The 13,124-nt window shown below is 46.1% G+C and overlaps 1 protein-coding gene across 1 annotated transcript in view; it reads right to left on the bottom strand.

Moving 5' to 3' along the window:
* Positions 1 to 288: 288 nt before the first annotated feature.
* Positions 289 to 13,124, bottom strand: part of ACVRL1 (activin A receptor like type 1) — a 226,429-nt gene continuing 213,593 nt past the window's right edge. Inside the window, exon 10 of the mRNA XM_069653897.1 lies at positions 289 to 4,178. Within this exon, the coding sequence (XP_069509998.1) occupies positions 4,041 to 4,178 (138 nt within the window). The 3' untranslated portion in view covers positions 289 to 4,040. The remainder of the gene's footprint in view (positions 4,179 to 13,124) is intronic.

The raw sequence follows: 13,124 nt of genomic DNA on the forward strand, positions 1-13,124 counted from the left end.
TCCACCCAGATCCAGTCCCCTACATCCCAAAATCCATTCCTCCGCTGCTCCAGTGTTAATAACTTGCAAGAACAATTGAGGGACGGGTAAACGCCTCTAGAATGGACTAGAATGTTTTACCAGCGGTTTTGGTGTGTTAAACATGCACCCTTGACCTAAGTCTCCCTGGGTCTTCCAGTGCTCACATGTGGTTGGAACTGAGTTGACTAAGAAGGAGGAAGGACTGAAAAAGCAAGGAAGGGAAACCCTTGGCCAAGATGTCATTTGCCGACATGAAAACGCAGCGAGTTTTCCACTTGTAGAAGCTCTTTATTGCACCTTTGTTAACATACAACATACAAATATGCATCTAATACCCTAAATATAAATATTTCACACGTATGAATACATATTGCACTATAAGTTATGGTTGTGTGCGCCCCAATGGACGCCGGAAGACCAGCTTGGGTAAGCGGCGCAGGGGTACAGGCAGGATTGGCTGCATGGATGCTTGGCTGCATTTCCCAGAACAACTCAACCTCATACCTCGTTGGAGGGACATGGGAACCTTCGAGAGTCCTTTTTGAGAGCTTGCGTGTTGCGGAGTAGAGCAAGCATTGCTTTCCCCAGGCACACTTCCTCACACCCTTACCCAGATCTGGGGCCTAACTCAAAAGTGCAGGCATGCCCTCAACGGGCGGAGTGGGGTCAGCTGACCAAGTGCAGGTGCTACAGCAAAGTATGGACCAGGCCGCGCTGAAGCTCGTGCACTTGGGATCAGGCACAGGCAAGAAGGGACTCGCCCAGGACGCAATTGTTAAAAGTTTGTTTCCGCCCACAAAACAAAGCTGCAAGTTGCAGGTAATGACACTCCTCATTTCAGTGGAATACTGAGAGGAAAGAGTCCCCAAAAGAGTCCAGAGACAAGGAACTTCCTTGATTTCCATTGCGTCGTTTGCGTAGAAAATCAGGCAGCACTCATTGCTCTATTGCCTATTCCCATTAGAGAACAAGTTTACATTGAAAAGGAGGTTGCAAAATGCCTCGCCGTTTTGCCATTTTCCAAATCCCCCGGCCCCCAAATGGGGCCTTTGTGAGTGAAAAGTTGAACCTATGTGTTTCCTATCCAGGGGTAAAGTTTAGACTGAACAAACAAGGATGGCCTAGAATCTCCTCTGCACATGGGTGCCATCTGCCATGGGGCATCAGCAGAGATGCAGGCTCTGTGGCCTCAGTCAGAAATGGGCTTGTGTGCAGTCAGCTTACAGCCTTTCAAGAGGGTTGGGGGGATCTCACTGCTCCCACCACAGTGAGTGCAGTCAAGGGAGAACTAAGCCCACCCCCTGGACAGCCTAAGGACTTCTCCCATCTCACACTAATCGAGCAGAGGTACAGATCACCATGACAAACCTTGAAGTATGTGTACATTATGATCCCCTTTTCGGTAAAATGATTGGCTAGAATTGCATAATGACCACACTGAACCCAACAAGATGCAGGTGATTTGAGGAAAGTGTATCCTCATGGACCAGGTGTCTTCAATCAGCTGACCTTGCTGTGTAACGGGAGGTTTTAAAGACTCTAGTCCTGCCCCAACAGAAAGCTGCCCAGTCATGTAAAGAAACCGGTTGTATACGAATTGACCTTTTCACAATTGACCGAATTGGGGATTGACCACATTTAAAAGGTCTATTAGGACATATATGTGGGGGAAACCACCTGCAGCCCCCCACCCAATCCAAACCCCTGCAACCTACCAGCCACTCCCCTTACATTATAGTAAACCAAAACCAACGCACTATATATATAGATAATAATTAAAAGGTCAATTGTACAGAAGGTCATTAGGACCACTGTAATTCGGTCAATTAGGTCAAAAGGTCAATTGTAATCGGTCAATTCGGGTAATACCAAGAAAAACCTCTAGCCAAGAAAAAGTTTCCTCTTCCAGTCAAAGCGTACCACTAAAAGGTTATGCTGCCATCTGATGCTACCCCATGCCAGGTGATGCAGGCCTGTGCCAGGTGATACAGGCCTGTGCCAGGTGATACAGGCCTGTGCCAGGTGATACTGCCCATTGTTTCGAGGAGCATCTCCCAGCCAGACAATGCTAGCGCCATGCCATGCAGCTGCGACCTGGCGCCTCCCCCTGCCAGGTGATGGGACTTACTGGCTGATAATGTGGCTCTGCTAGGTAGTGTACCCGCACAGCAGATAAGTGGGCACTTGGGCAAGCACTGCCATCCCTGCCAAGTAAAAGTTGCACAGAAAGGATGAGATTTGAAATCACCACGCCATACAACCCACAGTTAAAAATCGAGCCAATATGGCCAACCATAAAATGACCCTGGCCCATTAGAGGGGTCTCAATACCAAAAATGGCCCACACTAATAATCCTCCAACTTCACCTGGCACCCAGGACAGCTACAACTGCACCCAGAATGGCACTGACTCTCTTCTTTTCCTCTTTTTTTTTCAAGTCGTTCCTAGTGAGTGTTTTCACCAAGTGCATTTTTGAGTTGCAATATTTACTGTACTCGAGTTGTTTGCCCAAAATGTCTTCCTCGAGTTGCTGTTTTTTTTAAATGTGTCTGTACACGTGTCATCCTTTTCTTCTAAGTCCGTGAACATCTCCCATCTTAACCCTGACTTTTATTCCTGTTTTACCTGAAAAACCCCAGAGAAACCACATACCCTCTTTCCAGTGCCCTCTATCCTCACAACCCAAACAACCCTAAATTTCCAGCTCTAAACCTTTGCTTAACTCTATCTCCATCGCTAGACCATGCACTCTATGAAAAGTCACTGTATGAAGATACCTCAAGGAAAAGGGTACTTGGAGAGAAGCACCCAGGGAACAAACACTTCTGGGAGTTAGGGAGGTGAGGGAGCTGCTCATTTTGCTAATAGTGCAAATTGCATGCAATTACCTAAAGTAGGTCGCCTGCATGCAATTTCCAACTTCTACAAAACAGAGTTTAAAAGCAAAGAGTAAAAACGGGCATATCACCTTTACTCTCATTTACGCTCTGCTTTGTAAAAAAAATGCAAGTGCCGTCTGCAAATTACGCTTTGCCCACAGCATCTACAATGGATTCCTCTGGCCCCTGCCTGCTTTCAGCAAGTGCTAAATCAAGATGGATTCCATTCGTTTGGCACCGGCACGAAAATCCCACGCAGGCGTAAAAAAAATCGTGCTTCGGGGACGGAAGAGGAAAGCACGGTGGAAACGTTAATTCTGCTTCGTGCCCCAACTTTTCCTATAAAGTGAATGAAAATGTCCCGGATTGCTAACGCAAGGAATAAATGCCTTATGCGTTACTTTTACAAATTGTTTGACCGCTATTATGCCTGGTAGTAAATAATCCACTTGATGATTTGAATCAAATCCACACCATTAACTATAAATTAATATATTAGCTGCGAGTCCTGGACATTGTAGATGATTTTAGGTTTTGCAGATGCATTAAAAGTGTCAAAGGTTTTTCGGGGGCCCATTGATTGTTGCTTTCTGGTCTTTCAGCGGCACCTTGAGTTTTTAAGTCATGTTGTTATGGCACAATGACTGACAATTTCAATTCTTTGATGGCATGCTTTATGTGGATTTCTGGTCCGTGGATGCAATCTGGGTGTCAATTGTAGGTTTTTTAGACGGCATGCTGAGTGTCAGTCTTTGGACACCCAGTCGGTGCTAATTATAGGTCTTTGATTTATGTATTGTTTTTGATTTTAGGTCCTTGGCTGCCAGCCTGTTGTCATTTTCAGGTCTTTTGATGGCACACCAGAGGTTGATTTCAGGACACTGGTGGCAAGATGGGTGTTGACAATGGATCTTTGATTTTTCACTTGGTTTTTCTTCATTGGCTTCTGGTAGCATGCTGGGCGCCACAGTAAGAATACCTTTTTTTTCGATAGGCCATAGAAGTTCTCAATGAGAATGGGTGCAGGAGCTTGTGCCAAGGAGCATAATATCATAGTGGGCTCTCAGAAGTCCATCCTGTGAAACTGTCCGCAGTGCCAGATGTCAGAGCCAAGGGCAGTTAGAGTTCACTCGTCAACATTAACACTCCTCCTGCTTGGGGATAGCAGCAGAACTGTTGAGTTTGTTCAGAGTCTTTTTTATCCTGAGGGCTGTCAGCCTGGCTGATGGGCTTGAGTACCAGCATTCCTTCATGGTCTTCGCCAACGCCGAGAGAGTCTAGGGTGACACAGAGGGAGAGTGGTGAAAACAAGGAAACCACAAGGTGATGTATATAACACAACAGTGGCATAACACAAAATGTGGGGGTCCCCCTGCAAGCCATGCTGAGGGCCCCCCACCCCCAACTCAGCAACAAATCACGGGTCACGCCACACTTGGGGCCGGCCTAGATTACCACGCTTGTGCAATACGCACATACGTGCTTCTGAAGGGGTATGCCGCACACTGCACTAGGAGAAAGATATAAACATGTCTTTTAATTAAATATACAGCACACTTTCTGAGAAAAAATTTCTAAAAAGCCATACTGTTTACAATTGTTTTGTAGGTTAGCACCAATCCAATATATGCAAGTCACCAACAGTGCACAGGAAAATTAATGCTTTGCTATTAAAAATGCCATGCCACAATGAAAACATGTCCAACTGACTGCAGAATGTAGACCGGTGTAGACACGTAATAACATTATAGTAAAGCATGCCAGGCCACATTTAGACATACCTACACTGGTTGCACCAAAATGCAAGTCAAAACAATAACAATCATCAAGAAGAGAGCACATATTCAAGCCTGGGTCCCTGCCACCTCTAACAACACGGCCAAACTCTTTAAAATCTGCAAGGAACTGGACAATCCTGTTGTGGTCTCTACCTCTCCTTTCCCTCAACAGTCTCTCTGTATGGCTTTGGCCTCTCGCTTCTCCGCTAAAACTCAGGAAATCCGGTGCTCTATCTCCTCTTAATATCCCTCTTCCTCTCTCGACACCCCTTCGGTCATCCCTCCCTCTCCCCCTCCTTTCTCCTCTTTCTCTCTGATAACACCTGACAAGGTTTCTAGACAAGTCCCACCTATGAAAGTGTCGTCGACACAGGTGCACGCCCGCTCCTCCAGAACCATCAAGGACCAGATTGACACCCTTGCTCCAGCCTTGGCCGATTTCTGTAATCACTCTTTTGCGCACTGGAACTTTCTCCTCTCCCAAACTCTTGGAAAAGCTGCCCATCTCCCAGCTTACTCTCCACACTGAATCTGTTAGTTGTCTCCATGACCATCAGTCTGGCTTCAGAGCTGCTAGAGGCACGGAAACTGCTGTCCTGAACACCTGTGAAGATCTGGTCTCTACTCTTGATTGCAGCATTCCTTCTGTCCTCATCCTTCTTTAACTTTCCTCTGCTTTTGGCATGGTCAACCACAGTATCTAGATCAATCGACTCTGTGAGAACCTGGCATCACAGATCAGGCCCTTGAGTGGCTGACCTCCTTCCTCTTGGACTGCACCTCCCAGGTCCAACTTGGTCCATGTCTCTCCGCCACATCTCTCTATACCTGTGGCATTCCCCAGGGCTCTATTCTCTCACGCTGGTTTTTCAACCTCTACTTGGCCCCTTTGGCCCACCTGATCTCTAGCTTCTCTTCTAACTTTCAGTGTTATGCAGATGACACTCAGCTTTCCTTCTGGCTCCTCTCAGCCTCCTCTCCTCTCTCGCTCATTCCTGACTGTCTATCCACGATTCAGGATTGGTCCGCCTCCAACGATCTCTGCCTTATTGCCAGTAAGATGGAAATCCTTCTCATTGAGACACCTGCCTGCTTTCCCTCTCTCACTCTGGCCAGCCGCCTCAGGCCCTCCTCCTTCGACTTCCTGCGAGGCAAAAAACCTTGGTGTCATCATCAACTCCACTCTCTCTTTCTCTCCTCACATCGCCAAGAAGTCCCACTACCAGCTGCACCTCCTCAAAGGGGCTCTTCCCTTTCTCACCTCCCCCAGAAGCTAGCTCACTGTCTCCAGAGCCCTGTTTCTCTCTAGGCTGGACTACTGCAACAGCGTCTTTCTCAATCTGCCTTCCACTACTCTCCACCCTCTGCAACTAATTCAGAACAGGACTGCGAAACCTATTCTTGGCCTCAAGCCCAGGGACTGTACCTTCCAGCCATGAAATCTCTCCACTGGCTCCCGGTGGCTGCAAGGATCAAGTTCAAGACCTTTTGCATTGTCCACAAGGCTTTCTGGGGACGGGATCCTTACTACATCCAATGCTCTCTTCCAAAAGACCTTACTTCCCAACCCCTAAGGGTTAGATGCTTCTCCAAGCCGAGAGTGGGGGTAGTTCTCTCTCCTCTTCAGGCGCCTCCCTCTGGAATGGCCTCCCTGCCCCTCTCAAACTTGAGCCGGACTACCTGAAGTTCCGGAAGCGGCTCAACATTTCTCTTTTGCTTTCTCTCTCTCCCTCCCCTGCTGACCTACCTGACCTACCTGTCTGCTGTACCAACTGGTTGCTTGGATACCCTCGGTCTCACTGAGTTCAGGCTCTTTCTCGATCAGTCACCCTTGCACTGTCTCCGGGCCTACCAGGCACGTAGGGGCTGTAACTGTAACCCTACAGTCCCTTGTTCTTCTTGCACTACCCAGAGCCGCACTGCCCTGGCTGCACTTACTCAGAGCATTCCTGCCTTGTTTTCCCCTTCCCTCTCCCTTGCACTCCCCCTCCCTTTCCCCTTGCACTTCTCATTCTCGCACTTGCACAATCTGAATGACACAAGGCCTAGTAAGATCGTTTGTCTTGTCCTCCCTCTGTCTTCCATCCCTTGACTTGTCATGCCTAGAAACACTTGTGTACAGGAGCGTTATATATAACATATCATATCATATTATTTTATCACAGATGCCCAGAAAAATATACAATGTCGCAGTAAGAAACAGCTAGACTGGCAGAACCCACATGTCAGTCTAGCCAGGTAATTACACGCAGGACTGCTTTATCCGAAATGCCCAGTTAAAAAAAAGTCGTACCAAACTGAGCAATGACTAGACTGGCTGCACCAAAATGCCTCTCTAGCCACTAATACCACATATCATGCCTGCTTAGCCTGGACATGGACGACCATTATGATTTATTGCACAATCCCGTCCCCCCCACACATCCCTCTCTCCCTCTCATCCCCTACCACAACCTCCAAAATCAGCTCCTTGGTCCAGAATTATCTCTACATCCCTCTTCCTTGTCCCAGTGCTTACGTATGAGGCTCCTTGCCTCATAGGTAAGTACTGGGATGTGGAAGAGTGGAACTAGGAGTAATGAAGATTACAGGTAGTTAAGTCAGGCATTATCCACATGTACCTATACCACATCCCAGTACTTGTGTATGAGTGCCTCATACACAAGTCCTGCCTCATACACAAGTACGGGCATGAGGAAGAATAGGGCTAGGAGTAATGAAGATTACCAATAGGTAATCAAGGCATTAAACACAAGTAGTGGCGCAACACGATTGAGCTGAATGGGCTTCAGCACTGCCCCAACCACCCTGAAATTGTGGGATTTGTTGACTTGACCTGGCTGAGCTACAGAGCAGTTCCCGGACAAAAAAGGACACATGTTAAACGGCACCTGGGTTTCACTGTTAACAAGGGCCCGGCCCAGCAATTACTAACGTACAGCATTTCACTGTTAGTACCTGCATTAAATCCCCAAATGTTTTAGGCAATTGAAATTGTGATGTGGGTTTAGTACTTGCATGCCAGGGGAGTGATTGGAAGGGTAGAGAGGGAACAGGAGACCGGTCATTCTCCCAGCAGTCCATAAGTGGGTGCTTTCAGACTTAAAGGAGAGATGCAACTGCTTGTAACATTGAAGCTGCACTAGCATAGTCTCATTAAAATGCATAAAGAAGTTAGATGCCCCCACACAAATAAGTTTGCTCCTCCCCCACTGGACTGAAATAAATAAGTTAGCACCTCCTCCAACATTTGAAGGGTTAGCCCCCCGAAATGTAGGTTTTGTTGCACCTCTGAACACAAGCACACACACCATTCACCATATATACAGAGGCAAACCCAGCCACCCATACATTTAAGTGTGCACCCTTTCACCATACAGGCACACCCAGGGAGCCATCAATATATTTGCACCCTTTCACTGTAGACCAGGCTTGTCCAACCTTTTTGAATGTGGGGCCGAAGCATTAACTTTTTATCTCCCGTTGGGCCAGCGAGCCAAAAGTCAACGCCCTCACCAAAGCAGTATATTCACAATCAATGGTGTGTGACCTTTGACACAATAGCATCACAGGCAGTGATAGCCATGCAGTCCCAAAGATAGCTTTTGGCGTCAGGGACAGTGATCAAAGGTTAGTTTCTTGTAATTTCTTCCAGTGTGTATGTGTTGATATTTTTCTGAAATAGTCGGAGCGACCGAGCGTAACTATTACGATCTAGTGAGGGTTTGAGGGGGACCCCCCTAACAATTTTTTTTCACATATAGGGCTGAAATGGTGCATTTTACAGCAGGAAAAGTGGCCAAAAAGCCATAAGTTTACAATCAGTTCTAAAGGGGAACATGTACATTCCATGTCACCAACAGCAGGCAAGAACATTGTAGAGCACAACACATTTAAATGATCAATGTGTCCACAGTGTAAAACCGCACTGTCACTGATGTAACAGATTGGCATGCTGGTTGTGCTCAAAATATGCCTCTGTAGCAACATGTGTATGCTGGTTATTCCCAATTTAGGCCAGCATTGTCCTGTACAAAGCATGATTGATGCTGCCTGAGCATGTACAGTGTGCCCAATACATATGCCAGCTTATCTCTGTAATACACATTCATGACTTCTTTGTTAATGATTGATGCTGCCTGTGAAGTGTGCCCAATACATATGGCAGTTTATCTCTGTAATACACATTCATTACTCCTGTGCTAATGATTGATGCTGCCTGTGCAGTACGCCCAATCCATATGGCAGCGTATCTCTCTAATACACATTCATTACTTCTGTGTTAATGATTGATGCTGCCTGTGCAATGTGCCCAATACATATGCCAGCTTATCTCTGTAATACACATTCATTACTCCTGTGCTAATGATTGATGCTGCCTGTGCAGTGTGCCCAATCCATATGGCAGCGTATCTCTCTAATACACATTCATTACTTCTGTGTTAATGATTGATGCTGCCTGTGAAGTGTGCCCAATACATATGCCAGCTTATCTCTGTAATACACATTCATTACTCCTGTGCTAATGATTGATGCTGCCTGTGCAGTGTGCCCAATCCATATGGCAGCGTATCTCTCTAATACACATTCATTACTTCTGTGTTAATGATTGATGCTGCCTGTGAAGTGTGCCCAATACATATGGCAGTTTATCTCTGTAATACACATTCATTACTCCTGTGCTAATGATTGATGCTGCCTGTGCAGTACGCCCAATCCATATGGCAGCGTATCTCTCTAATACACATTCATTACTTCTGTGTTAATGATTGATGCTGCCTGTGCAATGTGCCCAATATATATGCCAGCTTATCTCTGTAATACACATTCATGACTTCTTTGTTAATGATTGATGCTGCCTGTGCAGTGTGCCCAATCCATATGGCAGCGTATCTCTCTAATACACATTCATTACTTCTGTGTTAATGATTGATGCTGCCTGTGAAGTGTGCCCAATACATATGGCAGTTTATCTCTGTAATACACATTCATTACTCCTGTGCTAATGATTGATGCTGCCTGTGCAGTACGCCCAATCCATATGGCAGCGTATCTCTCTAATACACATTCATTACTTCTGTGTTAATGATTGATGCTGCCTGTGCAATGTGCCCAATATATATGCCAGCTTATCTCTGTAATACACATTCATTACTTCTGTGTTAATGATTGATGCTGCCTGTGCAATGTGCCCAATATATATGCCAGCTTATCTCTGTAATACACATTCATGACTTCTTTGTTAATGATTGATGCTGCCTGTGCAGTGTGCCCAATCCATATGGCAGCGTATCTCTCTAATACACATTCATTACTTCTGTGGTAATGAAAGAAGCATAATCCCATTCAAAAGATAAAATGTGGAAAATTAATCACCCAAAGGTGAACCCAATTCAAGACTACTCCCATCTTAGTCATAGGGCAAAGTAGGAGTTTGTCCAACCCCAGAAAACTTCAATAAAGGTTTTTCATATTGTGTACGTGTTATACTTGTGATACCATGCCTCCCCTACACAACACGCCACGCCACTTTCTTAGCAATGATTTTGTCATATAAATTAAGTAGAAAGACACAGCGATGGGAAAAATGTGCCTAGCAATGCAAGCTTTCAATTTTCCATCAAACACCAAACTAAATTAATGGAAAACATTTGAAGCAAACAGAACCAATTCGGATAGCAAGAGATGAATGCTGACCCTTATTCTCGTAGGATGTGTAACAAGAAGAGGAAGGAATAGCAGAACAGGGTCAGAAGAGGAGAATCAAAATCCATCTTTCGGCTGAAAAGAATCTTGTATTGAACAATACACCCTGTGTATCTCAGGATGATTTCAGAGAAAGCACCTTTCCACATACTATGCCTGAAGAGGCATCAGCGTGTGGCAAATATCCTGAAGGAGCAAAAAGCATTCCACAGCATAGAGAAGTTAAATGTAATGTTGAAAGCTGAAAGCACACACATCGCAGCTGTGAGCGCTCAACCCACTGAGCTATCATATTGGCTATAGTAAAATTAGCAATTATTCGGTAGTGGATACCATTAAACTGGTAACTGAGATTTAACAGCAGACCAGTTAAATTCATTTGCAGGTCTGGTGCAAAGTTGGCCGCATGTCAAGCATGAAAACATCTACTTTTCAGGGTTCAGAGGTTGGCAACATAGGGAAAGCAGCGCACTCACAGGACATCCACACCCATACAAATTAATAAATAAACCAGGCCATGGCCTGTGACTGCTTCTGTTGCCCCCGAGGCACCAGAGGCAGTAACAGTCCTCCGCCATGGCCCAGAATTCGGGTCCACGGACCCGACAACATTGAAAAAATAAATAAATAAACCAGGCCATGGCCTGTTACTACCTCTGGTGCCCCCTGCCAGGGGGCACCAGAGGCAGTAACAGTGCTCCACCACGGCCCAGAATTCGGGTCCACAGACCTGACAAAACATTGAAAATAAAATAATAAACCAGGCCATGGCCTGTTACTGCCCCTGGTGCCCACTTCCAGGGGGCACCACAGGCAGTAACAGTGCTCCGCCACGGCCCAGAATTTGGGTCCACAGACCCGACACAACATTGAACAAAATAAATAAATAAACCTGGTCATGGCCTGTACTGCCAGAGGCAGTAACAGTGCTCGCCACAGCCCGGTTTATTTATTTATTTGCTCAATGTTTGTTGGGTCCGTGGACCCGATTAATTAATTTATTTCCGCAATGCTGGCCAGACCCAGCATTACATAAATAAATTAATTAATCGGGTCCACGGACCCGACAAAAATCGAGCAAATAAATAAATAAACCAGGCCATGGCCTGTACTGCCATTGGTGCCCCCTCCCGGGGGTACCAGAGGCAGTCACAAAGCTCTGCCACGGCCCAGTTTATTTATTTATTTGCTCAATGTTTGTCGGGTCCGTGGACCCAATTAATTTATTTATTTCTGCAATGCTGGACGGACCCAGCATTGCAGAAATACATGAATTAATCGGGTCCACGGACCCGACAACATCAAGCAAATAAATAAATAAACCAGGCTATGGCCTCGCGGGCCACATGAAATGGCTCGGAGGGCCGCATTGTGGCCCGCGGGCCGTACGTTGGACAACCTTGCTGTAGGCGCACACACGCACACCCAGCCACATTTGTGTGCACCCTTTCACCATACACTCACACACGCACACATCATGGTGTTGAGGTAATATTACTTCAAAAATAAATTGTTTCTTTTTGAAGTTCCTCTGACTTCATAAAGAAATTATTTCCGTTAAGAAGCGAACCATAACGGAAATAATTTCTTTATGAAGGCAGAGTGACTTAAAAAATAAACGATTTCTTTTTGAAGTCATAGGGCTCCCCCACCCCATGACATGGAGGCCTACAGCCTAGGGTCTTCATGTCATGGCGTGGGGGTAGCCCCAGACTTAAAAAAGAAAGTTTATTTTTGTATTCACTCTGCCTTCATAAAGAAATTATTTCTGCAACTTACAAAAAAAAAAAGAGAAAACATATTTTTTAGCTTTTTTTTTACTCCAAATGGGGCCCCCTCCCAGGACAAGTGCTGGTGGGGCCCCCCGCACCACAGGAGCTGCGGGCCCCTGTTACACCAGTGTAACACAACAGGCTATTATATGGGTGTTCAACTCTTTATTGAGATGCATTTCATATTGTCTAGGGAGGAGCATAGAGTGATTCATTGAAATGGACAACACTCAACTAAAATGTGCAGTTTCCCTGTACCTGCGCTCTCACCAATGGGGCTGAAACTACCCAACAAGGGGCAGGATCTTGTCTTTAGCCACTTCATTGCGCCTGGAAATATTCCCCCCTTCTCCACCCCAGTAACTCCTCTTTCTGGAAGCCACAACCCCTGCATGATGTCTGCAGCATTGCTGTGCAACTCGATACATGTATTGTATTTTGGAATGCTCTACGCTTAGTGTATACAGGTGCTCAGGGGCATGTGAAAGATGGCATGTGCAACCTGTGGCATCATGTGCCCACCTTCCTTCTCTCCTATTCCCGCTTTTTCTCATGTCCCTTCTTTCCGTCCTCTCTGTATGTCCCTTCAAGCGGACTTAGGGTAGGTAGCATATGATATATACAATATACCAACATGACATATATAAAACACTCAAAAAAGGAAATACTTTTGCAATGTTGCACTCATGTCCCAGGCTTTCTGGGGCCTGGGACCACTATACCTCCAACTTTCTCTTCCAAAACATCTTCCTTCTCGAGCTCTCCGCTCATCCACCTCCAACTCTCTGAGGGTGAGATGCTTCTCCAAGGAGAAAGTTTGGGACAGATCTCCTCGGCTGGGGCTTCCCTCTGGAACAGCCTCCCTGCCTCTCTCAAACCTGAGCAGAACCATCTCCGGTTCCAGAAGCAACTCGAGACCTTCCTTTTCGATTCCGCTTTCTCTCTTCCTCGCCCCTGCTGAGGCACC

This window comes from Ambystoma mexicanum, chromosome 3q, assembly GCF_040938575.1.
Source record: "Ambystoma mexicanum isolate Mex_15411 chromosome 3q, UKY_AmexF1_1, whole genome shotgun sequence".
In the NCBI taxonomy this organism is placed as follows: domain Eukaryota; kingdom Metazoa; phylum Chordata; class Amphibia; order Caudata; family Ambystomatidae; genus Ambystoma; species Ambystoma mexicanum.